Genomic DNA, 16133 nt, shown 5'->3' with positions numbered 1-16133 from the left:
TAATACTTCCAACACATAAACATTTGAATTAAAGACTGGCCAAGCAATACAAATTAGCAAAATCAAAAAGGACAAAGTATTTGAAAACTATTCATCCCCACAAGTAATCAATAAACCAAAATTTAAAAACATACCGTATTATCAAAAAAGACAATGTGTTTTTTAAACTCAGTGTTATCAGAATGGAACAGAATATACTCTAAGTAATTAGTACAAATTTTAATGTAATTGGGCAACACAGTATTCTTTTCAACCCAATATTCCCCTTACAGTACTCTAATTTAAGGAAGTAATCAGTGTTTTGAAAAAAATTTGAATGTAAAGATTGCTGCACATTATTTACAATTGTCAAAAAAGGGGGTGTAATAGATGATCAAAACAAGTACATTTTGTTTAAATATTTATTAAGTATTCTTTGTTTAGACTTCTTTATATCCTTATAAAGTGTATCCTAACCAAATGAAACATTATATAGCCATCGAAATGTCTTTCAAAGATCACTTAAAAATATGAAAAATGGGACCATCTGGTTGATGCAGTCAGAAGAGCCTGTGACTCTTGATTTCAGGGTCGTAAGTTTGAGCCCCATATTGGGTATAGAGATTACTAAAGAAATAAACTTTTAAAAAATATTTTTAAATTATCACTATATTAAATTAAAAGAGGGCACAATACTGTATACATAAGATGAAAAAATTATGATATATTCAAACAAAGAAACACTATTTAGGAATAGAAAAGGGCAAGATCCAAATACAAGCAACAGGGATGAATCTCAAAAAGCAAAACACAAAAGCAAACAAACAAGAAAACCAGTATAGGAAGTGAAAAGAGCCAGACACAAAAGAGCACATACTGTATGAGTCTATTTATGTGAAATTCAATAATATGCAAAACTAATCTACAATGACAGAACCATGGTTCCTCCTGGGAGGAGGCATAACAAGTGCAAATAAAAATGAGGAAATTTTCAGGGTAATAGAAACAAGCTGAACCTTGATCATGGTGGTCGTCATGAGGATACACATATAAAAAGCAATCAAGTAAAACATAAATACATATATATACATAAATAGTCATCACAAAGTACATTTGAGATCCGTGCATTTTGTCACTCATATAATATACCTCCATAAAACACTATAGAAATTGAATATAAAGGATAACTTCTCTTTGGTTAAATATATGTACAAAGAATTTTTTAAAATGTAAAATACATTAAAAATCTTAAAGGTATTTGATTCTGGAATTACAAGTTATTTATATTTTCTTTTTAACTTTTTGCGTTTTCTACATTCTCTACAATGAGTTACATGACTTTTATGAATGATCAGAAAAGAACTTTTTTTTTTAAATTCTGTCTTGCCCATAAAAGAAAACTGTTACACTTGTAACTATGCAAAATTATGCAATGTTGAGAAAGATTTCGTAAATCCTTCCAACAAATTTCCTATAAATTAGAAACACTCATGTTTGCAATGTATTGGGACAAATTAAGAAAACCACTAATTAAGCTAAGTATCTGCTTGGTAAATAAATGAGCAAATCAACTAAGAAGTCAGAGCTATTATTGTGGCATAATTTTAAAACACGGTCCTGCCTGCAACAAATACAGGGTTCTCATGAGTCAATAAAAACTAGTTCCTGAAAACCAGTTGTTGTTTTTTTTAATATTCCTTGTGAGCCTGACTAATCTAAATTCCACGCAAAATGCCCAAAGTAAATGTTCCTTACAATGAAAATACTCTGAGTGTCAGAAACTTTTACAATATGTGTAAAATAATAAATAAGAACAAAACCAAAGAAAACATACAAACCTCTGATTGTACATGCCCCGAAAGTTGTAATTAGCTCTATAATTTGGGAAAGGCTTTGGATCTAATGGCCTGTAGATGGCAGGCTCTCCCCTTTTCATAGCAAGCCCATTCAGTTCCACAGTTGGAGTTATACTACCTGTTTAAAAAAAATATTAAAAGCACACAAGTGAAATATTTCCATAATAAATCACATAAGCCGTACTTACATTACATGTAATTACCATGAAAGAAGGTGGGAGCTGATGGCCAGTCTGCATGATTTTCTCAGGGGTGTATAAACAAATTACATAAACAGGAAAATTATTACTAATGAAATCTCTTTGGAGTTTTTGCGACCTTTTTTGTATATTCACAACCAAAAATTCAACTTGAAAGTCAGACTATTTAAACCAAGGGGAACACAAGATTCATACATTGCTTAATTTGGATATTATAAAGAATGTATTAAACTTCAGCATTACTAACCCCAGGAAGCTTTCGATTAATCATTAAAAACATTGTCATCTGTGAATATTTTTATATTTTGGTAATTAAGCAACTGAAATTAGCAACGAATACAGGGTCATCAGCAATTCTTGGACTTATCTCGTGAAAATATACTTTAAACTTTGTCTATAGGAATGTTCACTATCTTATTCTACTTTTGTAAAAGTTTCAAAAATTCCATAATAAATAACCCACACTGTAATTACATCATATTATTTTGAGTACGAAAGAGGTTATTTAGTAAAATGTAAGTATACATGTTCCACAAAACAAATCACAAAATCACAAATATGAAACAAAGTTTTCATAGAAAGTAAAACTTTTTTTCAGGATAAAACCTGGCTATTTTTGTTTGAATTCTGCTTTTTGTAACATACATTTTAGACTCCATTTGTCACATACAAAAATTGGTCCACTTATTGCAGCAGAGAAGTTGGGGCTGACATAAAGCACCTGCCAGGGGGTGGTGGAGCCTGACACAAATGCACAACCAGCAGCCACGTCATAAGCAATACATCAAGAGTCAATGACTGCTCACTTTGTGTCTCAGGTCTAAAGAATTTATGCGAAATCACTAAAGAGTATAAACAAGAACAGAAACTAAACCAAAATTAAGGGGGGATCCCTGGGTGGCTCAGAGGTTTAGCACCTGCCTTCGGCCCAGGGCGTGATCTAGGAGTCCTGGGATCGAGTCCCACATTGGGCTCCCTGCATGGAGCCTGCTTCTCTCTCTGCCTGTGTCTCTGCCCCCCCTCCATGAATAAATAAATAAATTTTTTTAAAAAAAATTAAAAATAAATAAACCAAAATTAAGGAGAAAAATAGAGTGTGGTAGGACAAAGGAAGTGGAATAGGAAAAAGCATAAGAAAAACAGCAAAAAACATTAACATATTGAATAGTAAGTAATTAGTCTAAACACCTAATTTAATACCAACACTCAGAGCAGAGGAAGAGAAAGTGAAGAAAGGGCTTCTCTTTTCTTTTTCTTTCCTACAATATTTTACTGAGGGATAAGTAAAATGCACAAACCCTAAACATACAAATCCACAAATTATTACACATTGTAAACACTCAGTAACCACCATTCTGATAAAGACATGAACATTTCCATCACAGCTATTTCCAGTCAATACCCACCTCCCAAGTTACCTGTTCTGACTTCTGTCATCAGTTTTGCCTGTTCCTCAAACCTGAACATGTATTATTCTATCTCGCTTCTTTCACTCAATATAACAATTTAGTCAAATATATCAGCATTGCAAATATTTTTTTTATCACTGAAGAGTATTCTACTGAATGAATGTATCAGATTATCTATTCTGCTATTGATAGGACATCTGAGTTGTTTCCAGTTAGGAGTAATTAAGTATATAGCCAGTGTTTTAGCAGACACATACACTCAGTTCTCTTAAGTATATCCCTAGCAGTGGAATTGCTACTAGATCATAGAGTAGACTTATGGTTAACTTTATTAGAAATTGTCTAACAGTCTTCTAAAGATTCAACACCAAAGGGCAGTCTATATCTTTAAAAGTTTGAGTTTTTCTTACTCCGTAAGATTATAGTTTAATAATTAACATGTTAATCACTTATAAGACTTAAGTCATTCTGAATTCTACTTCGCAACAATCCTACAGACACAAATAGCATAAAGTTCAAATGGGGAAAAAAAAAGAAAAGGAAAAAATAGTTTCAAAGACCTCATTCTTTTAGTAAGGCAATAAACAGGAAACTAAGGTGTCTAAAACTCACCAGTGAGGGGATTTTAATGCACTGGTAGGATATAATACGTCCTGCCACCCATACCAAACTTAGGTTTTAAACTAGGTAAAAGTATCGTATTCATATCAATTAAATAAATTAATGATTCCATATAAATTCCTCATTTGAAAGTAAGGCTGCTGTCTATTCACAGAAATGCTAATCTTTGTGAAGGAGAGTGGAGAAGCAGCAGACAAGCACAAACTATGCTGAAGAGATTTTGACTCTTGGAGTGAAGTACCTCCACCAGTTTTGTAAAGAATTAGACTGCCATCTCTGTGTGTGCACACCCCCTTTCCTTACCCAATAATGCTATCACAGAAAACATTTAAAGGGTAACTTCCAAATATAAGAACCCACACGTGATGTTCAGTACCACTCCAGCAGGTGCGACTGGATCCCCAGGTTGCATAAAGACGATCTTTACACAGCAATCCTCATGCATCACATGCCTGTAAATCTGACACTGTCAATGCAGAATCCATTTCTAGTGGTTTTTCACTATATTAAAAGAAATTTATCAGTGATAAGTATAACAAGGCTATTTGGTTATATATGTAACATATATATAACACATAACAACTACTGTGGATTCCTATTATGTGGAAAATGAAAGAAAAATCCCACAACTAGTTTTCAAGGAGCTACATATTGCTAACACTAGAGGAAACAGCTTTGTAGGCAGTTAGAATAGTTCCTGGAACATAGCAGTCACTCGAATATTTGTTCAAAGAATGAACCAATTAATTAATCAACGAAGACTCCTTGAAGAAATGGCTGGTACCAGTCAGGACAAGGAAAATAAAAGATGATCTTGGAACGTCTGACTGTGCCGAAAAGTAAGGAAAATACAAGATGACCTTGGAACATCTGACTGTGCCGAAAAGTAAGAAGTGCTCAAGAATGATGAAAACAGTAGAAGGAACTGGAAAGGTACATTAACCCTGGTCAAGTCTGTGACAAATTGAGAATCGAAACAAGTAATGATAGACTATAAATCTGTAAGTAAGATAGGAATCCAAGAGTCTATAGTGATATAAATAAATGAACAAACAAAAAAAGGAGGGGAAAGAGAAAATTCTAGGGTAGAATGCCAAGTAATCTAAAAAAAAAAAAAAAAAAAAAAAAAACAAACCACCAACAGGAACCTTTTGAGAGAGAATAAATTTCTCTTGTTTTAAGCCACAAAAATAAATAGGTAAATAAGTAAATAAAATTACCCTGTGGCGCTCTTCACTCTACTGATTCAGAAAAGAATCATTAATAGATGTCAAATCTAGTCGGTGAAAGTAAATTTGATTAACAGAATGTTTATATAGTCCCAAGTTTCTCCTAAGAAAACATGCATTAATTCCTTGTTACTTAATAGGAAAACTTATTAATTAACTTTACAATAGAGAATCCTGGCAAACATAGTCTTCACCAAGTGACAAAAGTCATCACTGATGAGACAAATCAGTATCAGGTGTATCCTGATATGTAACACTGAGATAAGCCCAGGCCACTGGGACATTCATGCTAAAAATGCCTACAATCATCAGGAAACACCAGATAAACTCAATTGAGGGCCATTCTACAAATGATGTGGCCTGTACTGTTCAAAAATGTCGTGGTCATCAAAGACAAGAACTCTGAGGAACTCTTTCAGATTGAAATAGAATGAAAAGAAATGACAGATCTATGATCTGATTATGAAGGATATTACTGGACCTATGAAGGATATTACTGGAACAATCAATGAAGAAGGAACAAAGCCTGTGCATTACATGATAATACCAAATCAATGTTAACTTCCTGACAGGAGAATGACTAAGTACTTGAGAAAAATACACTGAAGTCAACTAAGGGGAATGGGACCACATGTCCACGACTTACTCTCAAATGGTTCAGAAATGTTAACAACTGGGAAATCTGGGCAAAGGGTACACAGGCATTCTATGAACTCTTTCTACAAATTTTACATAAATATGAAATTATTTCCAAAACAGTTTAAAAAATAAATAAAAGAAGGGAGATACCAAAATAGTTCTATGATATAGTCTTAAGTCATGCTGTAAATGAATTTAAACTCTTCTCTGAGGTGTAAATACTATTTCTACTTCATATGAGGACTCAACTCCCCATCCCTGTAGTGGACTCAGCTCCCCATCCCTGTAGTGCAGTGAGAAAGAAAAGAAAGAAAAGAAAGAAAAGAAAAGAAAAGAAAAGAAAAGAAAAGAAAAGAAAAGAAAAGAAAAGAAAAGAGAAAGAAGAAAGAAAGAAAGAAAGAAAGAAAGAAAGAAAGAAAGAAAGAAAGAAAGAAAGAGAAAAGAAAAGAAATGGATTGTCTTTTCAATAAATGGTGTTAACTGAACATCTATATATTAAAAAGAAGAAGAAAAATCATGAACCCTACCTCATATCACACATAAATCTCAGTTCTTGACAGACTCTAGATCTAAATTTTTAAAATAAATAAAACTTCTAAAAATATTACAAGATTATTTTCATGACTTTGCAGGAGAAAAAGTTGTCTTAAATAAGACACTAGCCATAAGGGAAAAGACTAATAAATTAGACTTAAATAAAGAATATCTGTTCATCAAAATATACTATTATGGAAAGATAGTTACAACACAAATATGTAACAAAAGATGTGAATCCAGAATATGTAGGAATCCCAAAGTCAATAAAAAATAGAAGAACATAAAAAACAGAAAATGCAGGGTTTTTTTAAACAGGAAAATTATTTCAACTGGCACTCTACAAGAGAGGAGTAATGCCAACAGCCAGATAAAAAGGTGCTCTCCATCCAGTAGTTAAGGAAATGAAAAAACTATACTGAATTCTACTATACACCAGAAGAATATCTAAAATTTTTAAAACTTAAGAGATCATATGTTGACAAGGATGCAGAGAGCTCTCATACACTGCTAGCAGGAAGGGAAAATTAGTTTGACATAATGTATGTATGCGTTTATTATGCGTATTTTTTTTTTTCAAGTATAAACTTGAAAGGGGGAAAACTTTTTTTTTTTTTTTTTTTTTTTTGGAGACACAGGATACCCTAAATTGGGGAGGGGCAAAAAGAGAGGGGGTTTTGCTATGTTGCCCAGGTTGGAGTGCAGTAGCTAAACACAAGTGCAATCCCACTACTCTGATCTGCTCTGTTTCCAGCCTGGGCTGGTTCACCCCATCTTAGGCAACCTGGTGGTTCCCAGCTCCCAGGAGGTCACTATATTGATGTGGAACTGAGTGCAGATGGGTGATCAGCAGAGCCACTACAGCCCAGAACTTCTGGGCTCACCTGGTCCTCCCGTCTCAGCCTCCCCGAGTATCTAGAACTACAGGCACATGCCAACTGTATGTCTCATGCATGTTTCGGAGTTTTATGGTTTTGTTTTGGGCTTTTTTTTTTTTTTTTTTTTTTTTTTTTGGTCACCCTGACCCTTTCGTTGTTGAAATTAAAAAAAAATAAAAGATATTTTAACACAATAGTGAATGTATATAGGGTAAAGGCAAATAATAAAATTAATCTTAAATTAAGTTCCAAGCTGACTGTTTGGGCTTCCAAACTGGATAATCCAAAACCACTTAAAAACGGGTATGTTCACAGTTTACAGCAATTGGCTTACCAAGTGAGAAAATGGTCAAAGTTTTTCCAGCTGAACTTCCAAGGAAATTCTCTCTTCAAGGACATACTTTGTTACTCTAATTCACTATGCAATCTGGCCAAAACTGAGTTTCCTGTGTTTAAGCCTCAATGGTTTTTTTTTTTATCTTTCCCAATAAGTCTAGGAATAAGACTGTGATGTAAGAACAGCAGCTATGATACCTGTCTTTTGTGTATGCTGATGACTTCCTGTCTTAATTCATATTCTGATTTGATTTATGCATGAACACATGTATGCCCCATAACCCAACAGTTCCAGTACTAGGTACATCCCCAACAAAAATGTATACAGACAAGAATGTTCACAACAGTTTTATTTCTCAAAGCTTGAAACTAGAAACAATCTAAATGTCCATCAACAGTATAATGAATAAATAAATTATGGTATATTCATGCAATGGAATACTATACAACAATGAAATACTATGCTGTTAAATACAACATGAATGAATCCCACAGATGTAACATTGAGAAAAATAAGCTATCACAAAAGAGCACTGTGCATGATTACAACAAGCAGGCACAAAGAATTTAAGACAGCAGAATAGTGGCTTCCTCAGAGTTGTTTAACCACTAGAAGTGGGCATGAGGGAGGCTTCTGGGGCACTAGTAAACCCTGTGGTACTAGTACAGTATTCACGGCACAAAACCCATCAAGGTTCTAAAATTATAATTTGTTCACATGTTGGTAGGCAATATTATACTCTATTTTCAAGACTTTACGGGCAGCCTGGGTAGCTCAGCGGTTTAGCACTGCCTTCAGCCCAGGGCCTGATCCTGGAGACCCTGCATGGGATCGAGTCCCATGTCGGGTTTCCTGCATGAAGCTGCTTCTCCCTCTGCCTGTGTCTCTGCCTCTGTGTCTCTCATGAATAAATAGAATCTTTAAAAAAAATTTTTTTAATAAAAAAAATAAAAATAAAACTTTACCTTCAAAAAACTACTCATTGTCCCAGCTCACTGCTACACTCAACAGCGGAAACTCATCTCTACTGGTCTTTCAGATTCTCCTGTTTCCTTCCCCATCTCCTTTGCTGGTTTACCCCCCATTATAATCTTCTAAAGTAGAACTGATGCAGAGATGGGCACACCCTGCTCTTACTTCACACTGTATACTCAAAACAGTTTGTTCTCTAACATGGCTTCAACCATTGGATCAGCAACACTTGTCCTGTTCCATTCCCACTACCATTCCCAATACTATCATAGAGCAGAGGGCATATAGTACTCGATGCATAGGAGTTTATTTTCTTTACCCTAAACTATGGCAATAGTTCCCTAACTGATCTTCCTTTTAGTATTTTCCGCCTTCAATCCACATATCAAACCAAACTTCCTAAAATGCTGTTTTAAACACATCATCCACTAGCCTGTAAACATTAATCCCCTAAACCACTGATAAAATTTAATCTAAACCTGACATTCAAGTTCATCAAAATTTACCCCTACTATATCTCCAGTCTTATCTCTTCCTAGTCACTTACCTGCTCTAATTAAAAACGACCACCAATTTTTTTTTTTACCAAATCCATTGTCCACAGTCCTAATTCCAATGCCTTTCATCATAGTACTCCCTGACTAGAATATTCTTTCCTCGCCTCTATCTCTGTCTACTCTCCATTCAAGGACCGTATCTCCCCTCAACTACTCCCATCCATGTTTATCATTACTTATAATACTGATGGTTGTTATTATTCACTTGGTACTTAATCTTTACCATTGACTCATATGCTTTACGTATATAAATATAAAATCTTCAGAGAAAAGGACAGTGTTTTCTATCTCTTAAATATATAAAAGCAAGTGCTTATTAATACATAGAGGCAGTTGTGTGGTACTAACAATCAGTAATCTGAAGAGATTTTTTAAAATTATAAAAGGAGATAGCCTCTTACCAAATTCATATTGAATAGTGTTTTTCTTTATGTAATAATATTTGGTTTATTTAAGCTTACTTAATAAATACAAGAATCGGGCAGCCCCAGTGGCCCATCGGTTTAGCGCTGCCTTCAGCCCGGGGTGTGATCCTGGGGACCAGGATCAAGTCCCACATCGGGCTCCCTGCACAGAGAGCTTGCTTTTCCTTCTGCCTGTCTCTCTCTCCCTCTCTCTCTCTCTCCAATAAATAAATAACTAAATCTTTAAAAAAAAATACTAGAATCAGTTAAACAGAAGCAAAAGGATATTCATGGACTTTTGGAAAGAGCAGTCCTTGAAAGAACAGACTAGTTCTACTTAACACATGCCACAAGAGAAAGAAGCATCAGAATTGAGCATAAGCATGTGAACTCTAATTAAATAATTACAGAGTCCTTTCTGGCAGGAAAAAGTCTTTTTTTTTACTCCATTAAAAAATACCTAAAGCAATATTTGTCAGAAGGTAACCTCTTAAATTAAATAAATTAATAAGTAAGTGGATGTAGGGCTAGTACTAAACTTACAGAATTTTCTTAACTTGATGTTATCAATTCATGTATTATGCCCAATATAGGTTAGCCTCTTCCAAATGGATAACTGGAAGTACAATGTTATTGGTAGTATATGCAACTGGAACAACTCTTTAAAATTATTCTTAGTAGATAAAAATTGGAAAACTCATTTACATAAATTTGAATGGTTCTATCAACCATTTCTACCATTTCTACAACCATTTCTACACCAATAAGCAAAATAAGATGCTTAGGCCTAATTGTGTAATTTTTTTATTAAACTAAAATAAAGATGGGGCACCTACGTGGCTCAGGTGGTTAAGCGTCTGCCTTTGGCTCAAGTTATGATCCCAGGGTCCTGAAACTGAGCCTCACATCAGCCTTTGTACTTTGCTTTATAAGGATTATTTGAATGACATTAACAATATGATTCTATTTAGGGAGGTAATTTCTTCTTTATTTATTTAAAGTAGCCTTTCTACTCAGCAGGGGGCCTACTTCTCCCTGTCCCTGTCACTCCCCCATTTGTGCTCTATCCCTCCCTCCCTCCCTCCCTCTCTCTGTCAAATAAATAAAATCTTAAAAAATAAAATAAAATAAAATAAAATAAAATAACTAGTTTTCATTTTTAAACTGTATATTTTTATATATTATATAAAAAGAGAAATTGATCATTTCTATCTTTACTTTAGAAAAAAACTCAGTCATTGCAGCATTATTTACAATAGTCAAATTATGGAAGCAGCCTAAGTACCTATCCATAGATGAATGGATAAAGATGTGATATATATATATATATACACAAAAAAACATTAGTCATAAAAAGAATGAAATCTTGTCATGTGCAATGACATGGATGGAGCTAGAGAGAATTATGCTAAGTGAAATAAGTCAATCACAGAAAGACAAATACTGTATGATTTCACTCATGTAGAATACAAGAAACAAAACAAATGAACAAAGGGGAAAAAAAGAGAGACAAACCAAGAAATAGACTCTTAATTATAGAAAACAAACTGATGGCTACCAGAGGGGAGGTGAGTGGGGGGTGAGGGAAATAGGTGACAGGAATTAAAGAATACACTTATCAGGAAGAGCACTGAGTAATGTGTAGACTTTTTGAATCACTATACTGTACATCTGAAACTAATATAACACTGTACGTTAACTATACTGGAATTAAAATAAAAAACTTAAAAACTCAGTCAAACATTTTGTTCTTTGTATCTAAATATATTTTTGTCAACATCTAAAAAGTAAATAATGCATCTTTAGAGCATCCACAAAGCAAATTTTTAAAATAATTACAATTACCTGCCCCATTCTCTTACTTTGACTATAGTCAAATGGCCTGCTATAAAGAAAAGTACAGAAAACAGCATATACAGAACACAACAGAAGAAACGAGTCAGTGCCATACCTGGGTTATTATTAACATTACTTTTGGGTGGTTTCTGAACTGGTTTGGGAAGTGTAGATTCAGTCAAAGCTTTATTAGCAACAGCTTGTTGGGCCTTCTTTATACTGCTTCCTTCGGATTCCCATGTCTGCTCACCAAGACTCAGTTGCACTGAGAACATCTTCAAAAAACATAAAGAGACAAAGAAAACATTTAATTTTTTCAGGAAATAAAATATGGTGACTGAGAGAAAAAAAGATATACCACAGAATCAAAATTTTAGAGTTAGGGATGACCTTACAAGTTATTTATACAAAAATTGTATTTTACCTAGTGAAATAATTTTAAGAGATTGTACCAGATATTGTTCTATCCTACTCAAAGGCTTAGCAGCAATTCTCAGTGAACATTTTGGGTAGAATAAAGAAGAAATTACCTCCCTAAATAGAATCATATTGTTAATGTCATTCAAATAATCCTTATAAAGCAAAGTACAAAGAAGAGAAACTAAGAAAATCCACGAGGCCCTGTCTCTAACACTTATAAAATCTAATTCCTTAAATGTCATACTTAGTACAATCTAGTCAAAGAGTCAGGCAATCCTACCAAATATTATGTCACCAGGAAACTCTCAATCCTCTACAACCAACATTTAATCAGTCACCAAATTCTGTTAATTTTAACCTCAAAAATATTTCTCAAATCTCTCTCTAAAAAAAAAAAAGAAAGAAAAGAAACAAAACAAAACAAAACAAAAACTCTCAAATCCAATTTATCACCCCAACCAACGCCAGGTTAAAAACTTTTCACTGTTCCCATTGTGGCGTGGCACAAAAGTTCCACCTGTCCATCTTCATTTCATAACCACCCTTTCCCTTGTCATCCAAACATTCCATTCACACCATAATTTCCATGTGAACCCAAAACTTATTGTTCACCTTCTAAAATTGAGGATCAAGACAGAATACACAATGTTTTCCATAGACAGCTTACTACTTTGCAGGAATACAAAGCATTAACCCCAAGGTACTTTTAATTACAAGGAAATAAATGTACATTAAGCAGGAAGGAGGTCAGGTAGAAAATTCCTTGACCAAGTGATTAAAGTTAGCATCATCAATAATCATACAAACTAACATCATTTACCTCCTGATATGATCCAACAAGAAGCATTTAGTATTCTCGGCCAAAAATGTTTAACCTGAACTAATCATAGGAGGAAAAACAGACAAACTAGATTATGGTATATTCTGTAAAACAAATGGTCTAAACTCTTCAAAAATGTCAATGTCACAAAAGAAAAAGAACATACCATAATCTAGATTTGTCTGGTTTTCCCCCTCCACGATTAATCTGTATGATTTAACCTTTCCTGCCTCCGACTTTTCTAGATGTCACCATTTTCCTAGGCTCACAGGCACCTTTGAATGGTCTTCCTTGTCTCCATTTCTCTCTCCGTTCTCACCTACATCCATTTATCAAACTACTGACTCAACTTCAAAAATAGTTTTCCGGTCTGGCCTCCTCACTTTATATACACTTTGCCTATATCTTAGCCAAGAATATCAACCTATCTCCCCTACACTACTATAAGACCATCCTAACATCATTCGCTTAACCTAAGACTTTCCCATTCAAACTATCCTTACCACCACAACATGAACATTCTATAAATTACGAATGTATCTAAGTCAATCCTCTGCTTTTCTGAAACTTCTCTACAGGATTCCACTAGCTTATTGTACACCTAAAACTAATACAATGTTAAATGTCAATTATATCTCAATAAAACTGGAGAAAATAAAAAGAATCCCACTATAATAAAAATTTAATAATTTTAATAAGGAATCCTGGAAGACATTGTGAGTTTAAATGGTACCTTTACCATTTACAATGTGCAAAAGTTAGGAAAGCTACCTATTCCTGTTCCTTGTTTCTTTAATAAACCAGGACTAAAAAGAACACACAGGATTTTTGTGAAAATTAAAACAAAATGATGCAAATGCTCCCATTTAAAAGGTAGAGATTGTCAAATTCGATAAAAAAACAAATCCAACTACACACTACTTACAAGTAACGCACTTCAACTATAAAGACAATAGAAAAAAATGTATCATGTTAACATAAATTAATGAAAAATCAGAATGGCTATGTTAATATCAAACAAAGTAGATTTCGGAGTAAATATTAATGCCAGTGATAACAAAGGTCATTTCTTAAGGATAAAGGGGCCAATTAATCAAGAAGATGTAACAATATGGAATGTTCAGTCAACTAATACACAGCTTCAAAATATATGAAGCAAAAACTAATGGAAATGCAAAGAGAAGTAAAAAATCCAAAATTTACTAAGAAATTCAATGCCCCTTCTCCTCTTAATAAGTGATAGAACAATTAACAAGCAATCACAAAGAATATAGTAGACATAAACATACTATAAACCAACAAAACCTGACGGACATTTTTAGAACTCTCCACCCAAAAAGAACAGAAAATACACTTGTTCTCAATTTCTCAAAAAACATTCACCAAGAAAGAAGATATTCTGGACCATAAAACAAGTCTCAATAAATTCAAAGGATTCAATGATGCAAAGTATGTGCTCTGACCACAATGGAATTAAGTTAGAAACTAATAAAAGAAAAATCTCTGGAAAATCTACACACATTTGGAAACTAAATAATACATTTCTAAACAACTCATAAGTAAAAGACTAAATCAAAAGGGAAATTAGAAGGTATTTTAAACTGAATAAAAACGAAATACTAATCCTAGAAGGAAACAATAAAATAGTACATAGAACTAAGAGGAAATTTCAAGCACTGAATGCCAATTTTAGAAAGAAATAAGGTCCCAAATAAGTTAACTTCAGCTTCGATCTTAAGAAACTAGAAAAAAAAAGAGCAAATTTTTCTCTTAGAAGAGAAGAACTCTTAGAAGTTACAGGGGCACCTGGGTGGCTTAGTCAGTTAAGCATCCAACTCTTGATTTCAGCTCAGGTCATGATTTCAAGGTTGTGGGATTGAGCCCCACATTGGGCTCTGTGCTCAGTGAGGAATCGGGATTCAGTTTAGGATTCTCTCTCTGCCTCCACCCCTCACGTGCACATATGTACATGCACACGCTCTAATAAGTAAATCTTTATTTTTAAAAATCTGAAATTAACAGGAAAAAAAGTAATAAAGTAAAAGCAAATATTAATGGAATAGAAAATAAAATCAATAAAACCAAGAGCTGCTTCTTTACAGAGATCAATAAAATTCATAAACCTACAGCCAGACTAATCTTGGGAGGTGAGGGAAGAGACGTAAATTACTAGTATCAGAAAATGAGAGAAATGACATCACTCTAGAGTCCTGAAGTATTAAAAAGATAACAAGGGGGTAGCCCTGGTGGCTCAAGCGGTTTAGCACCACCTTCAGCCCAGAGTGTGATCCTGGAGACCATGGGTCGAGTCCCATGTTGGGCTCCCTGCATGGAGCCTGCTTCTCCCTCTGCCAGTGTCTCTGCCTCTCTCTCTGTCTCTGTCTCTCTCTGCATCTCTCATGGATAAATAAAATCTTAAAAAAAAAAAAAAGATAACAAAGGAGTGTTTTTAACAACTTCATGGCAATAAACTCAACAATTTAAATTCTGTGAAAGAACACAATTACTAAAGCTCATTCAAGAACAAATAAGTAACCTGAATGTTATGTATGTTAAAGAAATTGAATCTGCAGTTTAAAATCTTTCCACAAAGAAAGCTCCAAGCCCATTGGTTTCAATGATAAATTCTACTAAATATTTAAGGAAGAAATAATACCAGTTCACACAAACTCTTCCTCAAAAAAGGTAAGACACTAGGGAAAACAATGCAAGTCAAAACTATCCACCAATATCTCTCATAAAGATAAAAGCTAAAAACCCTTCACAAAATATTAAATAAGGAATGCAAATCGGGGCAGCCACTCTGGAAAACAGTATGGAGGTTCCTCAAACATTTAAAAATACAGCTGCCCAATGATCCATTTTGTATTTACCCAGAGAATACAAAAATACTAATTCAAAAGGATACATGTACTCCAATGTTTATAGCAGCATTATCTACAATAACCAAATTTTGAAAACAAACTTTCCATCAACTGATAACTAGAGAAAGAAGATGTGGTTTAAAAAAAGAAGAAGAAGAAGAAGAAGACCCAGCTTCAAAATATATGAAGCAAAAACTCTGAACAGAAACTTTACAGGCCAGAAAAGAGTGGCACAATATATTCAACATGCTAAATGGGAAAAATCTGCCAAGATTTTTCTATCCAATGAATAGAATATTCAAGAAATATTAATAGCCAAGAATATTCTATCCAATGCGGCTATCATTCAGAATAGAAAGAAAGATAAAGACATACCCAGACAAACAAAGATTAAAGAAGTTCATGACCACTAAACCAGTGCTGCAAGCAATATTAACGGGAACTCTCTGAGTGGAAAGACCAAAAGTGACAAAGAAAGGAACAGAGAAAATCTCCAGAAACAATGACAAAACAAGTAATAAAATGGTATTAAATACATATCTGTCAATAATTACTTTGAAGGGAAATGGACTAAATGC

At 33.9% G+C, this 16133-nt stretch overlaps 1 protein-coding gene across 14 annotated transcripts in view; it reads right to left on the bottom strand.

Annotated features, from left to right (window-relative positions):
- Window positions 1–16133, bottom strand: part of STAU2 (staufen double-stranded RNA binding protein 2) — a 297993-nt gene that overhangs the window by 233167 nt on the left and 48693 nt on the right. For all 14 annotated transcript variants that reach the window (XM_077876554.1, XM_077876553.1, XM_077876549.1 and 11 more), the window contains 2 exons: window positions 11567–11726; window positions 1818–1953 (listed from right to left, as the gene is read on the bottom strand). In XM_077876554.1, coding sequence (XP_077732680.1) covers window positions 1818–1953; window positions 11567–11726 — 296 coding nt within the window. The remainder of the gene's footprint in view (window positions 1–1817; window positions 1954–11566; window positions 11727–16133) is intronic.

This window comes from Canis aureus, chromosome 28, assembly GCF_053574225.1.
Source record: "Canis aureus isolate CA01 chromosome 28, VMU_Caureus_v.1.0, whole genome shotgun sequence".
Lineage (NCBI taxonomy): Eukaryota > Metazoa > Chordata > Mammalia > Carnivora > Canidae > Canis > Canis aureus.
This window is presented reverse-complemented; position numbering and strand designations above follow the sequence as displayed.